This window comes from Melozone crissalis, unplaced genomic scaffold (assembly GCF_028551555.1).
Source record: "Melozone crissalis strain CALT ecotype California unplaced genomic scaffold, PUWL_Pcris_2 ptg000013l_1, whole genome shotgun sequence".
In the NCBI taxonomy this organism is placed as follows: Eukaryota; Metazoa; Chordata; class Aves; order Passeriformes; family Passerellidae; genus Melozone; species Melozone crissalis.
In genome coordinates, this window is record NW_026535791.1 from 58459094 (window position 1) to 58477561 (window position 18468).

Consider the following 18468-nt stretch of genomic DNA (forward strand, 5'->3'; position numbering starts at 1 on the left):
ATGGTGCCTTCCCCAAGAACATTGGGAAAATGCCATGATGAAATGGAGCATACCAAAAGAAAGAAATTACAGAATTTCTCAATTTTGACTCATGAATAGCTTAAAGGAAGGTTAATATTATGGCATTTCCTGTTGATGAGAGGATGAAAGCTATAGTTATAATTTCTTAATGAAATAAGATTATGAAACACATTTGGTTGTTTTTTTCAATACTTTCATGGGTGCCAATGGTTCATCAGTTGTTAAATGCCCAATACTGCCATCTTCTGTATCCAAGAAACAGCAAATTATGTGTTACTTTACATGTATGTTCTGCACAGGGAGCAGTGGAAGTACTACTGGTGACAACTCCTTAATTTTAAGAGAGTCTAGGTTCTGGCACATGGTTCAGTAACAGCAGAGAGGTCACGGTCTGAATATTCATTGGTCAAGTGGCAAATGTAACTGCTGACTGCAGCAGTCACATGCTTGCTTTGAATAACTTCACTGAGCTTCAGAGTAAGAAAGAGGATACTCATTATGCTGTTAATGAACAGCACAGTCAATTAGTCAGATTTTGACAGAGCCTGCTGTGGTGTGCTTCACCGTCAGCAGCTCTGGCTGTTTCTGCAGTGCACTACCTCCAGGATGTAGGAAATAAGCTCCTACGTTGTGGTTTAGAAGAATAATTTAGACCTTAATCAACAATGTACTTTGTTAATGCTATGCAAAACATGCCAAATGATAGCTACAAGCACACTGCCTCTGAAGGGTGTAATCTCTCACTCCTGCCACAGAGGAATTGATTACTGACACCCTGCATATTTCCACCCATCACACCCAGGAGGGTCTGTGTGGAATAGTTTCCTGCCATGAAATGCATTTATAATCAGGTCAGGTACAATGCCTCAGAGATGATGATGAGAGTACATCAGCAGTGTGAGCTAAATTGATCAATGGACTGGAACTGTGGCTTCCCCCAGCTCTGAGAGGCTGTGGGGCAGGGCAGCCATGCTCACAGCAGCCAAGGGACACACTGAAAGCTCCCCTCATGGCAGGCACTGAACACCCTGCTCCCACACACAGCTCCCAACACAGCCAAGGCAGCTCCCACACAGAGCACAGGCTGTGGGCAGGGAGTGACTGCCCGGTACTGCCATGAGCAGCAGCACCCCAGGCAAGCTCAGGCACCACTGCTCGGGCACACAGGTACCCAACAGGGCTGAGGACATGGCACAGAGTCAGGAAAGGCTCAGGGAATTGGGCCTGTTCAGCCTTGAGGAGACAACCGAGAGGAGACCTCATCATCACATAGTAACATTAAAAAGGAGGTGTCAGAGGATGGGTCCAGCAGTGGACCATATTCCCGGGGTGCCGAGCAATACGACAAGAGGCAACGGGCAGAAACTGGGCACAGCAAATTCCACCTGAACATGAGCAAGAAGTTCTTTACTGCGTGTGACCAAGCACTGGAACAGATTGCCCAGAGAAGGTGCAGAGTGTCCCTGACTGGGGATATTCAGGAACTGTCCGGACACAGCTTTGTGCCCTGGGATGGCCCTGTCTGAGCAGGGAGCTCGGAGCACATGATCCACTGTGGTCCCTTCCAACCTGACCCACTCAGGGATCCCGTGACAACGGAATGTTCTCTGCACTCCCTCGCTTGCGGTCCTTGGGACAGTTCGGTAAATCGGGCTCCCCAGTGCTGCCTTTCTGTGCCCCCAGTGCCGCCTTTCCGTGCCCCCGGTGCCGCCTTTCCGTGCCCCCAGTGCCGCCTTTCCGTGCCCCCGGTGCCGCCTTTCCGTGCCCCCGGTGCCGCCTTCCCCTGCCCTGAGTGCCGCCTGTCCCTGTCCCTGTCCCTGTCCCTGCCCCCAGCCCGCACCGGCCGCGCCGCCCTCAGCCCCGGGATCTCGGCGCGCGCCCGGCCCCGCGCGCGGCCGCCGGAACCGATTGCGCGCCCTTCCGCCGAGGGGTCACGTGACGTCCCGTCGGTCCCGCAAGATGGCGGCGCCCATGTTGGTGCCCGAGCCCCCCCTGGGGAAGCCGAGGTGAGGCCGCGGCCGGACCGGGGCTGGGACCCCCTGGGGCAAGGGGGAGGGCCCGCGGGTCCCTGCGGAGAGTCACGGCCCCGTCCCGGCCGGGACCGCCCGAGACCGCCCGAGCGCACGACGGCCGCGGCTGAGGCCGCCCCGTGGCCGGGCCCGGCAGTGGCGCAGCTCCGCGCGGCCGTGGCCCGGCGGGACGGGGGAAACTGGGCTCGGTGTTTCTCGGGACGGGAAGGCGGCAGCGCTGGGGGTGTCGAGCGGGCCCGGAGCGGCGGAGCCGCGGGCGAGGGGCGCTGCCGGGCCCGTTCCCGGCCGGATCCGGGGGGAGCGGGGCTCCGTGCCGGCCCGGACCAGCTGCGGCGGGGCGGGACAGCGATCCGCGCCCGGGAGAGCGGCGGCACTGAGAGGTGTGCGGGACAGCGGAGGCCGCGGCGCGGGGAGGCAGCGGCATGTGCGTGCCCGGGCTGAGCCCCGGCCAGCCCCGCCGCCGAGGCCGTGGGCAGGGCAGCCGGGCTCGCCGGGGGATTGCCCGGCCGGGGTCTGCAGGCGTTCGCCCAGGCCTCGCTCCGGTGTCCTGCGGCTGGAGGCAGAGGCGAAGCCCAGTCCTGGAGCAGTTTGGGCGCCGCTGCTCCTTGCGCGTCAGCCGTGTGCCCCCCTCTCCTGTGCTGGCCCGGGAGTAAGGGGAGTTCCTCCGTCCCTTCCTTCCTTGGGCCTCAAGAAAATGTTCCCAGGAACTGGGGAGGAGCTTCTCGCTTGTCAGCCCCAGGCACCTGCTGAGCGATGCGATCCATTTCAGGCAGGGACACGAGGTGAGAAGCGGCCAGGCTGGCCGGGGCAGAGGCAGAGGGCCCTGGTGGTGACATTATCTGTGTGGGCAGGCGCTGCTGTCGGGACAAGCACCGCGGTGTCCCCTTGGCACGCACAGGTGTGCAGGTGGTGAGGATGTGAGCAATCCTGAACAGGACTGGAGATGTGGGTGAAGTTCGGGCTGGCTGAGTTACACGTGTGGAATCTTTTAAAATTACACACTCCAAAACGGGAAGGTATTAATCTCCCATCAGCATTTGCTGTGGCACAATGACAAGAGGAGAAGATGATTCCTCCTTCCTATTTCTTCGCTATCACCTGGCTAGGAAGAGGAAAGATAGATTGAAACTTGACAGAAAAGAGCTTGATGTGAAAAGGCTTTTAGACATTAGAGGCATTTTAACCATAGTGAAAACGTGGTGCTGCTTGTAGGCAGCTGGTCAAAGGTGTCAGACAAGCAAGGAGGAGTCTGGCCAAGCTTCTGTAGCAGAGGAGCAGTGCTGAGCATTGTCTGTGGGGGCTGTGGAGTGTGTTTTGTTAGCTGTGCATTGAGACTGCTGCATGTGGAAAATAACAAAGGAGAAAAGAAAGAACTTGAAATTTCATGTCCTGTAAAAGAAAAACTAGAATGTGCAGAAAGTTGTACCAAAATTGTAGGGTAGGAGATCCCCAAGTTTTTCTCCCTTATCTAGTGACCAAGTTTCAGGAGCTGAAGGAGATTTCATGGAGTTGGTGATGATGTTGAGTACTGCAGAGCTCAAAGAAGATGAGACCCCATGTCAGGTCTTCTTGCTGCTGCCCATGTGCAAGTCTGAACAGCACAGCCACAGAGTTACAGATTTCATCAGATGTCACATCACATGCTGCTGTGCAGTTACTGTTTCATATAAATGCCTGTTAATTTGGCAGTTTGTGGGATTTTGTATTGCTGAAGGAAATTAAGTGCATGTATACAGTAAAAATTATTTGCTTGTCTGTTTTAACATAAGCAATGTTCTCCCATCCTCAGCCATCAAAAGTACAGAGCTATTCTGAAGAAGGAGAAGAGGAAAAAAAAGCGACAGGCACTTGCCAAACTAAGGGACTCAGGTACTGAAGTGTTTGGCACTGTCAGTGGGACTAGAAGTGATTGGGGATTTTTGGGGGTTTTGTTTAAAGATATCATTTTGTGTATCTGTGTTGGCCATAGCATGCAGTTATGTAGATGTGTTGAATTGTGCTTTTTTTATCAGAAGCTGCAGAAAAAGATGAATCTGTGTCTGAGGAGGAAGAAGAGGAAGTAGAAGAAGAGGAGGAAGAAGAGGAAGAAAAAAAACTTGAGGCAGAAAGGTGAGAAATCTAGCAAATGGCATATATGCAATAAACAGTTTTTAACCAATTCCATTTTAGTACTTTGAAAAGTTCAAATATATTCTGTGAAACACAATCTTTATTGAATATGTCAGGCTACACAGTCCTTTCCTCTGAAGCCTGAATGATTCCTATGGAAATTTCTCTTTTAAATAACATTAGGTAAGTTGCAGTTATTGAAGTAATAAATTCAATATTGAATTTTTTTTATGACAGTTGCTTCAGTTATGGGTAGTCCTTAACTTGGTGGTCTGAGTGGTGTCTGGTTTCTTTGGTAGACAAAAACTACATGAGCAGTGGTTGCTGAGAGAAGAGAAGGCCCAAGAAGAGTTCAAGCTAAAGAAAGAAAAAGAAGAGGCTGCAAGAAAGCGTCAAGAGGAAGAAGAGGTATAAAGATGCAAAATCTTAGAGTTGTGCTAGGCAACAAGGTAGCTTAGTGTAGTAACTTTCATTATTCTTGATGCTGGTTTGAAAGCATAGAGTCTCCACTCTTTTGTATAGAAAAGCAGAATTGAAAAGACAAAAAAACAACAGCTCTTAAAAGGGCTTTTGTCAGATTTAGTTGCTTCTGACTAGATAAAAACTTAATTGTCAAGAAGTTGTAATGCAACATGATGCTTTTGACTTTGATTGTAAAGCATTATTCCTTAATTTTTTTTTTTCTGTCATAAAGAGGAAGATCAAAGAAGAATGGGAAGAGCAGCAAAGAAAAGAGAGAGAAGTGGCACAGCAGAAGCAACAGGAGAAGAGAGAGAGAGAGGTGATTGCTGGTGGTGGGAGGATATGTATGTTGTATGTCCTGTGACATGATCAGATGCAACAGTTATGCATGTTGAAAAGGGATTTTTTTATAAATAGCAAATGCATTAGTTAACCCATTCTAAGTTCCTAAGCCATTGTTCAGTGTTGAAGAGCATCCAGGGGCTCCATATACTGAAGTATAACTCCTGTTAACCCATCTGGTTGTTCACAGTATGTAATTGTTTACGTCAGGTAAATACAAAGGTGCTGTGCTAGTGCAGATTCTGATAACTGCACTTTCTGCATCATGCATTAAACATAATCCTTCCTTAATGTCCTAGTTAAACACAGTCAGTGCTGAAGAAAATGCCCAAAGAGGACATGGAACATGGAAGTACATTGCTGCTGTTCCTTAACACAGTTCTTAATCAAAAGATGTGTTACAGCTCTTCTTTACCTGACTCATCCAACAGGACGTATCTTTTTTCAGAGCTCCTTGGGTGGAATAAAAATGATACTGAAGATACAAATCATTGATAACATTTCTGTTAATGATACATTCATCTTCAGTTTTACAAGTTCAGTGACCTGGATGTAAGGTTTCCTGTACAGTAATTCAGTGTGAGGACATTTCACTGGGAGCTGAGTCTGATAGCCACAGCAGGAGAGGAGCCATGAGCAGACAACTCTGGCTGTGTGCAGTTAATAGTTGGTTGTGCTACTGATGATGTAGCACTTGAATGAGGGATGCCAAAGAACAGTAGTTATTGTATTTCCTGTCTTGCTTCCTCTGGTGTTCAGGTGTCCATTTCTGTCTTTGCAGAGTAGGGAGAGAAAATTATGCTCATGTCCTTTATTTAGGGTTGAGATGCAGTTTGGAGAGAGTTGAACCAGCAGGATTTTAATCCTCCCCTCTATCCTTGTGTCTGGGTGTGCCCGAGCCCTCAGTGGGATAACTGGTGTCCCTGAACTAGATGGAAGCAGCTTTCTCTTTTATTTGGTAGTTGGATTCTTTGCTTTGTGTTTTTCTGGGTTATTATTTCCAGGGATAGTGAGTTAAATTGGCTCATAGAGGGCAATGACAGGCACCCAGAGGGAAACTGATTACCCAGCTAAAAGCAGAGCCACCCATTTTAGCAGCAGAAAGTTGTTTAATTGGTTTTGCTTGTGTCTTGAAACAGCAGTTTATTCAAGTTCTAACAAGTGATACAATAAAAAAAACTAATTTCCCTCCCTAAAATGAAGAAATAGATTTTCTGGTTTGATGGGTGATGGTGATTAGAGGCTTTTTTGGAGTGGGTGAAGGATTAGTTTTGGGGTGTTTTTTTTTTTGTTTGTGTGGTTCAGGGAGTTTTGTTTGTTCTGTTTAATTTTTCTTTATTAGGGTGGGTATTATCTAATATCCTTCGTGATCAGTACCAGGTCCTCATCTTTAACTGCATTTTTTAATTTTTATTTGCTCTTTTTAAATTTAATTAATTCTCTTCCAGTCCTAGCATATTTTCTTGTCCTGATTATATTAAAATATCTTTTTTCTAGGAACTTCATAGAGCAATTTATTAGAAGCAGTGTCCAGCCAGTTTTGGAGAGTTGTATTGTTATGCTCAGCCCGCTTAGAAAAATGAAGGGAAAGAATATCCTCATTGCTTCCCTGTATTTGGAAGGCTAGATATGGTTAACTTACAGTGTTTAAGTTTCTTACCAGTTACATCTCTTGCTTTAACAGAGGCTCACCAAGCATTGCATTTTTCTGTGTATTCCATAAATGTGTAAGTTAAAACATTTTGTGCAACTAATTATGGACTTACCTGTAACCAGGCTGTGTGCTAGAGCAGGAGATTTAAGCATCAGCAGTTCAATGATAGTTTTAAAAAAGAAAATTAAACTTCTCTGTTGTCTATCATTTAGTTTAGAAGGTCATCTACATGAGGGTCTGGTCTGATGTATCCTTTAACAGCTTTGTAGTACCTGAATTGCTACAGAGCCAAAGTAAATCTCCTGTTTTTAAAGCAAACCCCATCACACTTTCATGATGCATAATCACTGAGCATTGTAAATTAGGTTCTTAACTAAAGAAACCAGATGTTTTGTGTATCCTCAGGGTTTTCACTAGTCCTGTGTTTGCACCATTTATAGGCAGCTGTGCAGAGGATGCTGGATCAAGCTGAAAGCCAGGTATGCTCTGAGACTTTCTGAAAAAAGAACTGAAAAGTAATTTAATTTCCATCCAGTGTTTGCCTTCTAGCATGCTGTCCATCTGCTCTCCAGAACCTAATGGCCTGAATAAATTTAATATATAGTGGCTTGCATGAGCTGTAAACAATTATTTACTGGGTGGAACATAATTAAGCATATTTCTGGCTGGTTGGTGGCAGTGCAGTTGTGCATGCTGATGACTGTTCAGGAGGTCTGAGTCAAAATGAACCTGGAAATACTGCTGTGTGCTGTTAAAAACCACTGTGCATGATGGTTTATTTGTGAATTGTAATTCTAAATAAATCTGTCAGCCCTGGGTGGCAAGATAAACTTGCCTTTTTAAGCAGATGTCAGGCTCTAAATAAGAGGATTGAGTGGTAGAGAAGGGCACAGATCCTTAATGAAAAGAAAAAAAGGTGGGGGAGAGAGAAGCTTGACTGCTTGGATGCCTGGAAGAGCATGGATCTCAAACTGGCAGTGTGTAGAAAAGAAAACTGCAGTTTTCATGAGACTCTTAGAGATTGCCTTAAAGAATAATTTGGATTTTTATCCCTGTCATATGGTTCAACTTGTGAAAATTCCTGCTCTGTTTAAACCACTGCATGAATCTGAAAAATAAGTTTTAACCTAGTTATCCATTGTTTATTGACTGCCGTAGCTACATTGGCGTTAGGTTTGGTTCCAAATCATGTTTAAACAGTTCTTTAGGCAGGGAATCTGTTTCCTAAGATGGGTAGGAAACTGCTCTGAACTGCTGCCTGCCCAGAGCTCAAGATGCATTAGCAGTCATGTCTGCAAAGGAATAGTCAGAAATGTGGTATGCTAGAGACTGCATTAGAGTAGCAGTTCAGGGTTCATTTACTGCTGACATAACAGGGCTGTTCTGGTGATAGAAAATTATGGCTGCAAGTCATGAGCAGAATTGGTAGCTGGGTCAAATGCTGCTTGTGAGTAAAAAGAATTTTCAGTTGATTTAAAATGAGAACTTAGGCCAGTCAGCTTTACAGATTGTTTGGTTAAAATGAAAATTCCTTTTAAAATATGTGTCTTGGTTGTAGTCATTAAAGGCTTGCAATTTGGTGAGGCCATTTTGAATTAGAGAATTTTTAATGACCCAAGATGATCAGTATGGACACTTTTACTTCCAGTGCTAACTATGAATCTCATTTTTTAAAATTCTGTCCTTTGACAAGTTACTTTTATTTTAGCCTTTTCTAGATGCACATAACAGTGATAATAATGAGCTTGGTGAGCTTTGGGCTGTTGCAGAGAAAAATAAGTAAATAGTCTTGGCTTTCTCTCTGCCAAGTTGTGGTGGTTTTGGCTGGGGTAGAATTAATTTTTTTCATGGTGGCTAGTATGGGGCTTTGTTTTGGATTTACACTTAAAATAGGGTTGAAAATGTGGAGATGTTTTTGTTATTTCTGAGCAGGGCCTACACAGACCTTTTCTTCCAAGGTCTTTTCTGCTTCTCATACTGCCACACTGGTGAAGAGGCAGAGGGTGCATGGTTGGTTGGGAGGAGACAGCCAGGACAGGTGACCCCAGCTGACCAAAGGGATATTCCAGACTATCTGACATCATGCTCAGTGTATAAAGTGGGGGAAGAAGAAAGAAGGGGGAGACATTTGGCATGATGATGCTTGTCCTCCCACATCACTGTTACATGTGGTGGGGCCTTGCTTTCCTGGAGATAGCTGAACACCCTTCTTCCCCTGGGAAGCAGTGAATTAGTTCCTGAGTTTGCTTTGCTTTTTTGCCTGGCTTTTGCTTTCCCTCTTAAACTGTCTTTATTTCAATGCATGAGTTTTATATCTGTTACCTTTCCATTTTTTCCCTGATCTCACTTGGTGGGGCTGTGAGCAAGTGGCTCTCTGGGGCTTGGCTGCTGGCTGGGGTTAAACCATGACACAGATGTATAAAATGAGACCCAAAGCACAGGGCAGCTTTGAAAAACAATGCTTTAAATAGGTTTAGCTTGCCTTGTAGAAACAGTGCTCATAACTGCTTGTGAATTCAGTTATTAAGTTTTATTTTTGACACTCCGTTTCTTTACTGTTTTCTAACTTTTGTCTATTTTAATGTTTCTTCCACAGCTGGAGAATGGTGTGAGTTGGCATAACCCAGAGCCCCCAGAGAATCTGGGAACAGAGAAGGACAGAGCAAATTGCCCATTTTATATTAAAACAGGTTCCTGCCGATTTGGAGACAGGTAATCCATTGAATATTTACCAGGATAGAAGTGTGTTGGGGAGATAAAACAGAGGCAACTTAATTAGGTCATAAGCAAACTGAGGAAAACTTGCTGCATAAAATACTTCTGTGTATTTGGATGTGGACTGAGAGCAGAGAATTGTCTGGCTAGAATTGAGCTATTTATTGTTATGGCATATCACTGATGGTGCATTCTGGTTACATTGGTGAGACTTGAGTTTTCCTTAGCTTAGACTCATGCACAGGTATATTCTGATAGAATGTATATGGTCTGTTATTAGTACAGGTCTGATATGTCAGATGCTAATTTTTTATATTTTCTAATTTGCATATGTTCAGATCCCAAATGGACTGAAGTTAAGGTAAATCTGCACACTTGGAAAGTTGTCAGGTAGCTTCCAGAGTTCTCGCTATTTGAATGTGTGATGCATTCAGTTGTGATTCTGGTACACTGACAGGGTGCCCCTGTCTCAGGAGGGAAGTGTAGTAAAAGGGAAGAACAGAGAAGCTCATCAGGATGATGAGAGATGAGGAGCACCTCTGTGGAAGTGGCTGACAAGTCCAGGCTCTACTTTCAAAGAGGGAGGTGAAAGAGGACTGTGGTAAACGAACAGCAAACTCAGGAGTAGGGTGGGAATGATTATTTGCAACTTAGTCAGGTGTCTCAGAATGTTTACCACCTTTGACAAAGGAAAGGCTTTCTCTTATGAAACAAATGGCAAACTTGTTCCCAGAGGATGTAGAGGGAAACAGAAGTATAAATGAGTTTAGGGAGTACATGTTCATTGGTGACCAGGAACAATGATGACCCAAATGCAGCTTCTGGTTTGAGAATCCCTGATTTTTTCTCCCTGCTAAGGAGAAACAACAGCTTAGCAGGGAAGGACTCTGATATTTATTACATGAATCTTCAGCAAAAACTTACAAGGTTATTTTACTCACTTGTATCACTGAGACATGTGCAGTCTAGCTATTGTAGTTTTCTTTATCCTGGGAGTAATTTGTTCCAGTGTGATGTATATTGTGGATAATTATAAGATAATTCAACTATATGGAAGCTTCAAGTTCACATCTTTTTTTTTCTATCCTGAAATATGTGTTGAATTCCATAATAAAAATTTTACCAGCTATATCACTGCAGACAGCATGTTTTTCAAATGTCTTGGTCTTTGTAGTCTTTGCAGTATTTTTTTGTAGTGATCTTTAATGGAGATAACTTCCATGGATTATTTATGGATTCCATAAAACTCAGTTTTGCTTTGAACTTTGCATTTGAACTATGAATAACCCTTGCAAAATAAATACTGAGAAACATAATATTCTGCCCTTCCTCTTTCACCCCTATTGATCTCAGCTACCTCCCTTTAATCTTCCTTCTTTTTCTTCACATACCTGCTTCCTTCATAATCTGGTCATTTTAACATCTGGTGCTGTCTCTAAGTTGAAGGACTGGTACAGCTAGGATAGGACTGGAAGGATGGGTTGAAAGGAGTTGTGAAAAACTAAGAGCCAGTGTTATCAACAAATAACTACTGAATCTTGTCAAAGCTCATTATGTCCTGAATAAGCTGAAACTGGCTGAGTTTGCTACTACCAATTTCCCCAGTAATTCAAACCTAATATTTTGCAGTAATATTGGATTCTTGGGTCATTCATTTTCCTTGGGGTTCCTTTTTTTCTGGCATGTGAATATATAATTTTGTGTGCAGACAATATTAGGGGGGTTTCATATTTTCTGTTCTATTATTGAAATTGAACAGCAAAAGAAGGCAGCTTCTAAAATGTAAAAACCAATAATCACGAAATTAATTGTTTCCTGGTTTAGTTTTGGGTTTGGAGATTGGATTTTTTTGTTGTTGTTGTTTGTGTTTTGAAGTCTAAGGGGCCAACCAGAAGGTGAGAGTCCATTTCTGATTTGACTGGGTACAGAAAAACTTCCTAGCTGAAGTCTGAGTTGTAATTGTCCATTTTGAGACCTGACCTCCCTGCAGTTCTTTTGTGCTGCCCAGTGACATAAAGAGACTAGACTAGTCTGGATGTTTTTCTGGTCGTGAAAAGGAGAAAAGTGTTGGAGAGTGCATGACCCAGTTGCTTGGGGATATATTGAATGGGATTCATAAAGCACAGTGAAATAAGCATGGAGAACATCTGTGTTCTTACTGAATCTAAAGATGTCTAGGGGAGAACTGTATTTCAGCATGTTAGCAAGGTAGCCTGAATATGATGGATGGTGAGGGAGATCTAATACTTTTATGGCTGACAAGAAGATGCAGATTAAGATATGACTGATTTAGAAGAATCTTTTTTTTTGTTTGGGTTTTGATTTTTGTAGGTTTTTTGGTTTGTGGATTTATGGTTTTGTGGGTTTTTGTTGTTGTTGTTTTTACTTTTGTGTGTTTTGGTTTGGGATTTTTTCTGTTGGAAGTGGAAAAATACCAGTCTTATACTCATCCAGGTGCAGGTCTGAATGTGCTGTTCTTCCCACATTCCCACCTTCCATTCCCATATGATGAAAACAACTACAGTATAAGTTTTTCAGTTTGCAAAAAGAAGAGCAGGGACTTGCTTTAAAATCTCTTTCTAGAGAGACTCCTGACAATCTTTTAAGCCCTTCAGAAAATGGGAACTCTTTAACCCTTGTAGCCTAAAAGAAATTACTTCCCAGCTCTCATTGTGACACTGGTATCTATAACTTTTGTAGTTCTGCCTTCCTAAGCAAGGATGTGTTTGTTAATGGCACTAAGGAACCCCTAAAGTTATGTACAAACTCACTCCAAAATATTTGGTTTAGTAATTGAAATATCTTGATCTTCCACTAATCAATTTTCTTTTATAATAACTGTAAATGAAAATGACAAATGTTTGAAGCTTCAAGAAGTGTATTTTCTGCTGGAGGTGCCAATCTTTCCACTTTTCTTTTTCACTGCACCTGTGCAGGTGTTCCCGCAAGCACAACTACCCCACATCGAGCAAGACGCTGCTGGTGCGAGGGATGTTCATCACCTTTGGCATGGAGCAGTGCCGCAGGGACGACTATGACACAGATGCCAGTCTGGAATACAGTGATGAGGAGACCTACCAGCAGTTCCTGGAGTTCTATGAGGATGTGCTCCCCGAATTTCAGAATGTGGGGAAGGTGGTTCAGTTCAAGGTAGGCATCTGCGTGCGGTTTATGAGCCTTGCGAGGAATTCTGTCCAGCATGCCCCAGCTAAATCCTGTGGGCACTATGCTGTGTCCTTACAACAAACTGTGCATCTCTCATGGCACCTGTAAACTTGTCACTGCTCTTACAGAGCACCATGTTACTCTGGGTGAATCTTCTCTCTCATTCATCTCAAGTGTTACAGAAGCCTGGGCTTCTATGTTGCTAAGTCCCAGCGAGTCCATTAAGACTGTTAGACAATATAAATATATCTGAGCTACTGTATTTGGGCCTAAGGAATGAAATAGTGGGGGTATGAAATGCATTTGGAGTGTACACCCAAACAATGTCATTTTAGGACTGGCTGAATAAAATAAAACCAGATTACAATGAACTGAAAAGATAGCAGATATTTCAGTAGGAAGAATTATAGAAAGGTAAGTTACATAAATGGTTTTGAGATTTGTCATCCATCCTTAGTTTGTGCATTTGGTTTGCTCAGTGTTTTGTACTGATTTTTTCCCATTTATAATTTGTTTCTTATGGGGACAAAGAGGGATCTCTGAATGGAGACCTCAGAGATGAATGATGTGTACTAACACTCCCATGTTGCCCCAGAAATATGCAGCTTGGATGGTGCAGTCTCCTTGTATCTGAATCTATTGCAGCATCCCCTTCTGCTTGCCATTCCTGAGTGTTTTCCTGCAGTCACCAGGAGGCATATAGTGCCTTTTCTTCTTTTGTGTTCATCTACTGACAGCTGCCTCAGGACTGCGATGGCATTAGCATTTCAAGCAAGGGGAAAGTAGAAGGAGTGAGTTTTCAGTAGTTGTAAAATGAGCTTTATAGGCAAGAAATCTTCACTTGTTTGCAGGAGTGGAGCATCCCCTCCATATTTTGAGTCATGGAATAATAGCCAGTTGTCCTCTACTAGCAAACAGGATGCAGATTCATTATGGAGCATGGCTTGAAAAGCTTTATCAGCAAAGTCAGGTCCTTGGCTTTGTACCATGGTTCTGTGCAGGTGTGCTAAGCTGCACCTGCTTGGGTCCCTGTCACTATTAATGTGCCATTCCTTGGCTTCTAAGGCAATTGTACAGCAGCAAGATGATTGTCATGCACATTTTCGCTACATTAGAGATGCTTCAGAAAAACATGTTGGCTGCAGGGATCTTAACTGTGAGTGAGCTGAGCCTCTGTGACCATTTAGAATCAGATTAGACACACCCCTCTGTCAGATTACTTACTTTGCCAGTGTAGCCCAAGGTTTTTATTCTGGCTGTTTTTTCTAGGAAGCTGCTCCAGAATCTGGAAGGTCCTGATAAAACACTACCTTAGAACTCTAGGGTTCTTTTCCTACCCAAAAATGTCTATGGCAAAATCATTCTCACTTGTTCTTGTATTGACACTGTTTATCTCAAATACTTTGACTCCTTATCCTGTAATACTTAATTATACAAGTGCTTGTTATTGTGGCTGAAGCCCTTTGCTGATCCAGCACACACAGATGTATTCCCTGAGGGTCAGTCAGGGTTCAGGGATGAAAGGAGCCGCTAACTTTGTTTGCTGCAAATATTGGAAGAGGCCTGCAGGCAACAGAGGCTGGAATCACAGTTTGTCCTGGAGAACTGGGTTCCACCTGCCTGGACCTGCCTGTTGGAATCTTTTGTAACTAGCAGCAAACTTTTTCAAAGTTAATTTTTGAGAGCTTTAGATCTACTTTGAATGCTAAATTATTACAAAAAAGGTTTTTCAGAACTGTACAGTGAAAAATGGTGTCATCAGCTTTTTGAAACCATTTTAAAGGGATGCTGTGAAGATACATTGCTCTAGAGTCTCTTACTGTAATGAATCCCTCATTTCCATGTGAGGATACTAATAATTGTTGTCAGAGCAGGATTTGGCTGTTGCACAGTAGGGTTGGCCCAGACTAGTACAAGACAATGGAGTACAAGCTTTCCTGTGGACTAAGTGAAGCCAAGGTCTCAGAGTTAATCCAAGCATAATTTAAGCATAAGCCAGAAAGGCTTTTGTTTGTTTGTTTGTTTTGTTCTGTTTTGGTTTTTGTTTTTTTTTTTGATTAGCACTTAGTGTTTTGAAAAACATCATCTCTAAGTTGATATGGATGAACTGTCTTAAATGAGAATTGCCCATCTCAGAATGTGTGAGCTGTTGTACAGCATAAACCTTCCACTGGCCTAATTTCATGTTTCCATCCCCTCAGGTCAGTTGCAACTATGAGCCCCACCTGCGAGGAAATGTGTACGTCCAGTACCAGTCGTAAGTACTCACAGTCTTACCAAGAGTTACAGCTAAACTCCAGAGCTGAGTGATGAGTAATAAGTGTTTGTATCGTGCATGCAGTGCATTCTCACACTGTAGTGGGAACCCAGAATTGGTTAGGGGTGTCTGAAATGATTGTGTGATGGTCATGCCATCTGTTGTTTTTCCTTTTTAAAGGGAGAAGGACTGTCAGGCAGCTCTGGCTCTGTTCAGTGGACGATGGTATGCAGGCAGACAGCTTCACTGTGAATTCTGTCCTGTGACGAGGTGGAAAACTGCCATATGTGGTGAGTCTTGGAAAAGAGAGTATGTGTAACTGAAAGAATACTCACTCATGGAAGTGAAAAAGAGGGATTAGGCTGTAGCTTTCAGATTTGCCTAATGTTGTATTCATTTCTGTTTGGAAGACAAATGTCTTGTGCAGATCCAGGAAAGAAAGGGAGTGTAACATCATGTCTGAATTATTCTAGTGGATTTACCATGGTCTAGGAAAAAAGTTTTGGATTCTTGCTTTTGAAATAATAATCTTAAAGTGAAACTCCAAGAAGTACTGGTTTATCTCTTGAGAAGCAATGGCAGTTTCTGGACTATCAACAGTTATAAGCAGTAAATATAACATGTTCTTTATTTACCTTCTTACATTAAGGTAAATAAAACTTAATGAAATAAAAAGTTAAGCTTGTTCTAAGCTAAAACCAAATCTTCATAGCTGTTAAAAAGCTAATTCAAAGAAAAGTACACAACGAAAATTAATCTTTTGTGAGTTAAATTGATAGGTGGTCAGATGCATGTTCTTCTGTTTGGAGAAGCAAAATTGAGTTTATTTAATTTCTTCCAGTTGGTACATAATGAAGAAAGAGATTTAATAGGTCTGGTTAAAAAAATCAAACCCTAATCTGTTGCAGGTTTATTTGAAAGGCAGAAGTGTCCAAGAGGGAAACACTGCAACTTTCTTCACGTATTCAAAAATCCAAACAACGAGTTTTGGGAGGCCAACAGAGACATACGTATTTCTCCTGAACGGACTCATCAGTTGTCTAAAAACTCTGAGAGGAGAAACCGCTCGAGCCATCGTGACGACTATTACAGCCGCTCCAGGAGGAGGGGCAGCCCCAGCCCCGACCATTCCCACCGCAGGAACGGAGAATCGGAGAGGAAAAAGAGTCGCCGCAAGAACAAGAGGCGGCACCGCTCGGGGCGGTCCAGGAGCCGGGAGAGGAGGAGGTCCCACAGCAGGGGCAGGAAGCGGAGAGGCCGCAGCAGGAGCCGCAGCAGGAGTCACAGTCGGACACGCAGCAGGAGCAGGAGCAGGAGCTCCTCTCGATCCAGGAGCAGGGGTAAAAAGAGATCAAGCAGCAGAGGAAAAAATAGTGAAACTCCCAAAACAAAGTGAGAATTACTTTCAGAAATCACTAATTGATAAAAATAGAGCTGAAAAAGAAATCTTCCCAATAGGGTACCATATATATATGAATTTCAAATAAAGTGTTCTTGCACATTAAAATGTTTCTTCCTAATAAAGGAACGTAGTTTACTGTGTGCGAAGCTTGAGAAAATTTAAAGTTTTCAGTCCTGTAGAAGGTGTGAATGTCAAGTACTCTAGCTACTCTGTCCCTCTGAACAGCTGCAACACCTGGATGCACACCGAGTGCAAATAGAGAAGTGAAGCCTCTTTGGTATGTGCTTATTTCTGTTATGTGTATGTTAAGTGTTTACTGTTCCTGTAAGGAGTTAGTACAGAACAGCCAGTGTGCAGTAAATTCACACCCCAGCACACTGCAGATCCAGGTCTGTGTAGATGATTGCCATTTGTATTTTTCGTGTTTATTGGAAATTGCTTTCCAGACAAAGAAAATATAATTGTTTTATGAGTTGGAGAAAAGGGATCTCAAAGACATGCGTGTTTGATTGTACAGTACTGGTCCAGTAGGAGCTTTTTGGTCACGAGTGTTGGATTTTTCTCAGCCCTGACTGAGCTGCTGAGCTGATGGCTTGTAGGGATTGCAGTAGACTAAAACCAAGCAAGAAAGTACACAGAGAAACAATCAGTTTATTCAGTACCTTAATCCCCAAGTAAGACTGGAGACCATGCAGCTGTAATCCTTGAGTGAGGTTAGAACTGCTTTGCATACCTCTTGGTTGCTCACCATTTTTAGGTGAAAAGGACCTGCCTAACTTGTGCTGGAGGGGTGCAAAGTGTCCATCAGGGAACCAAAGGTGTGACTGTGAAGGCTCAGTCAAGATGGCTGCAGAGTGGCTGAAGAAACTGAAGGGTTTATACAGGAAAGACTATTTCATGGTTTTGGGAGAGGAGGACTTGACTTAGAGCCTTTTGAGGTTTATTTTACAAATAGTTTAAGGCACCCTACTGCCTTGCTTTCCCACAGCCAAGGTGAAGAGTAGGGTACATAAACATGAAATTACTGGGACAAAACCTCCTTGAAATGACAGCTATATTAGCAAAGTACCTGCAGTTAGAGAAATCCTTACCAATATTTTTTCACTTTTATTTAAAAGATTTGTGCTGTTAGATGTACTGTATTTCACATGGTTTACCTTCAGGTTTTAACTTGGGCACCTCAGTGTCCTCAGACACTTAGAGAGAGCTTGTAGCACCAAAGGTGCAGGTGCTGTAATGGCCTGTAGAGACACCTCCCTGTCTTTAGCCTCCCCAAAGAACTGGGCTCCTGCCTTCAGAGAGCCAATCAGACCCCAAGGGTTAGAAGCCTAAAGCAGGCATGAAGTGCTCCCAAATAGGAATTCATTAGAATTCCCAGCAGTGTAACATTAACTCCCTTAGAAAATCTAGGTATCTGAACTTTACCAACAGCATTCCTCACAGCAAGAATGTTTTTCCCCAGGATAGTTAAGATCAAGTGAACATTGCTTCTGGATGTTATATATATATTTTTGCTTTTCTAAATGCATAGTGCACCTAGCATGCTGATTATATATTTTTCCTTCTTTCTTCATGTGTAACTTGTCCAATATGGAGTAATGCAACAAAAGTGATGTTCAGTTCAAACCCAACTTCCACGATATATTGTCATAACTGTAGGCAGAGCTGTAGCTTAGTTAATTTGATTAAATGTTTTATTTATTAACTGATGTAGGAATTGTAATTAGCATAACTTTTGAAATAATAACTTTTTTAAAAGGCATATTTCAAAGGATAGACAGCACAAAGTTTTTAATTCCATTTGAGAAATTTGTTACTGCCAGTTTCTTATAACGTACCTTTTTCTCATCACTCCTTAGAGACAAATTTTCCCTGAGGTTTCTGTTTTTTTATAGATGCTCAGTTGTCTCACTGGGTCACTTGCACTGCATGTAGCAAACTCTGGTTCAGTTGGCCACCACAGGCTGGTTCCACCCTCCCTTCCCTGGGCTGCCCTGCTTCCCAGAGCTCTCAGGTGGGAGAGCTGGCTTGTGCCCCCGCTGTGCACCCCGTGTCACACGGACAGATGTCACAGAGCATTAGCCCAGCAAAATCAGCTGTGCAGCTCAAGGAAATGTGGTGGGAACCTGTGACCAGTCAGGTGAAATAAGCAAACCAAGTCTCCATGGGATTAGAAACTAAGTGCCCAGTAATAACCATGTGAGAATTCCACGGGTGATTAGGCTCCTTGTCCCCACAGTTTTGCAACAGAATTTGAAAAGCTAAGTGGCTGTATTAAAAAAAAACAAAAAACAAAAAAAACAAACAAACA

General features: G+C 43.3%; 1 protein-coding gene across 1 annotated transcript; it reads left to right on the plus strand.

Annotated features, from left to right (window-relative positions):
* Window positions 1-1959: 1959 nt before the first annotated feature.
* ZRSR2 (zinc finger CCCH-type, RNA binding motif and serine/arginine rich 2) lies at window positions 1960-18456 on the plus strand. Its single transcript, XM_054272304.1, has 11 exons — window positions 1960-2027; window positions 3841-3920; window positions 4064-4160; window positions 4460-4568; window positions 4855-4941; window positions 7059-7097; window positions 9215-9330; window positions 12270-12483; window positions 14700-14755; window positions 14936-15045; window positions 15664-18456. The coding sequence occupies exons 1-11, from the start codon at window positions 1981-1983 to the stop codon at window positions 16149-16151; spliced, it is 1443 nt and encodes a 480-aa protein (XP_054128279.1). The 5' UTR covers window positions 1960-1980; the 3' UTR covers window positions 16152-18456.
* The last annotated feature ends 12 nt before the right edge of the window (window positions 18457-18468 follow it).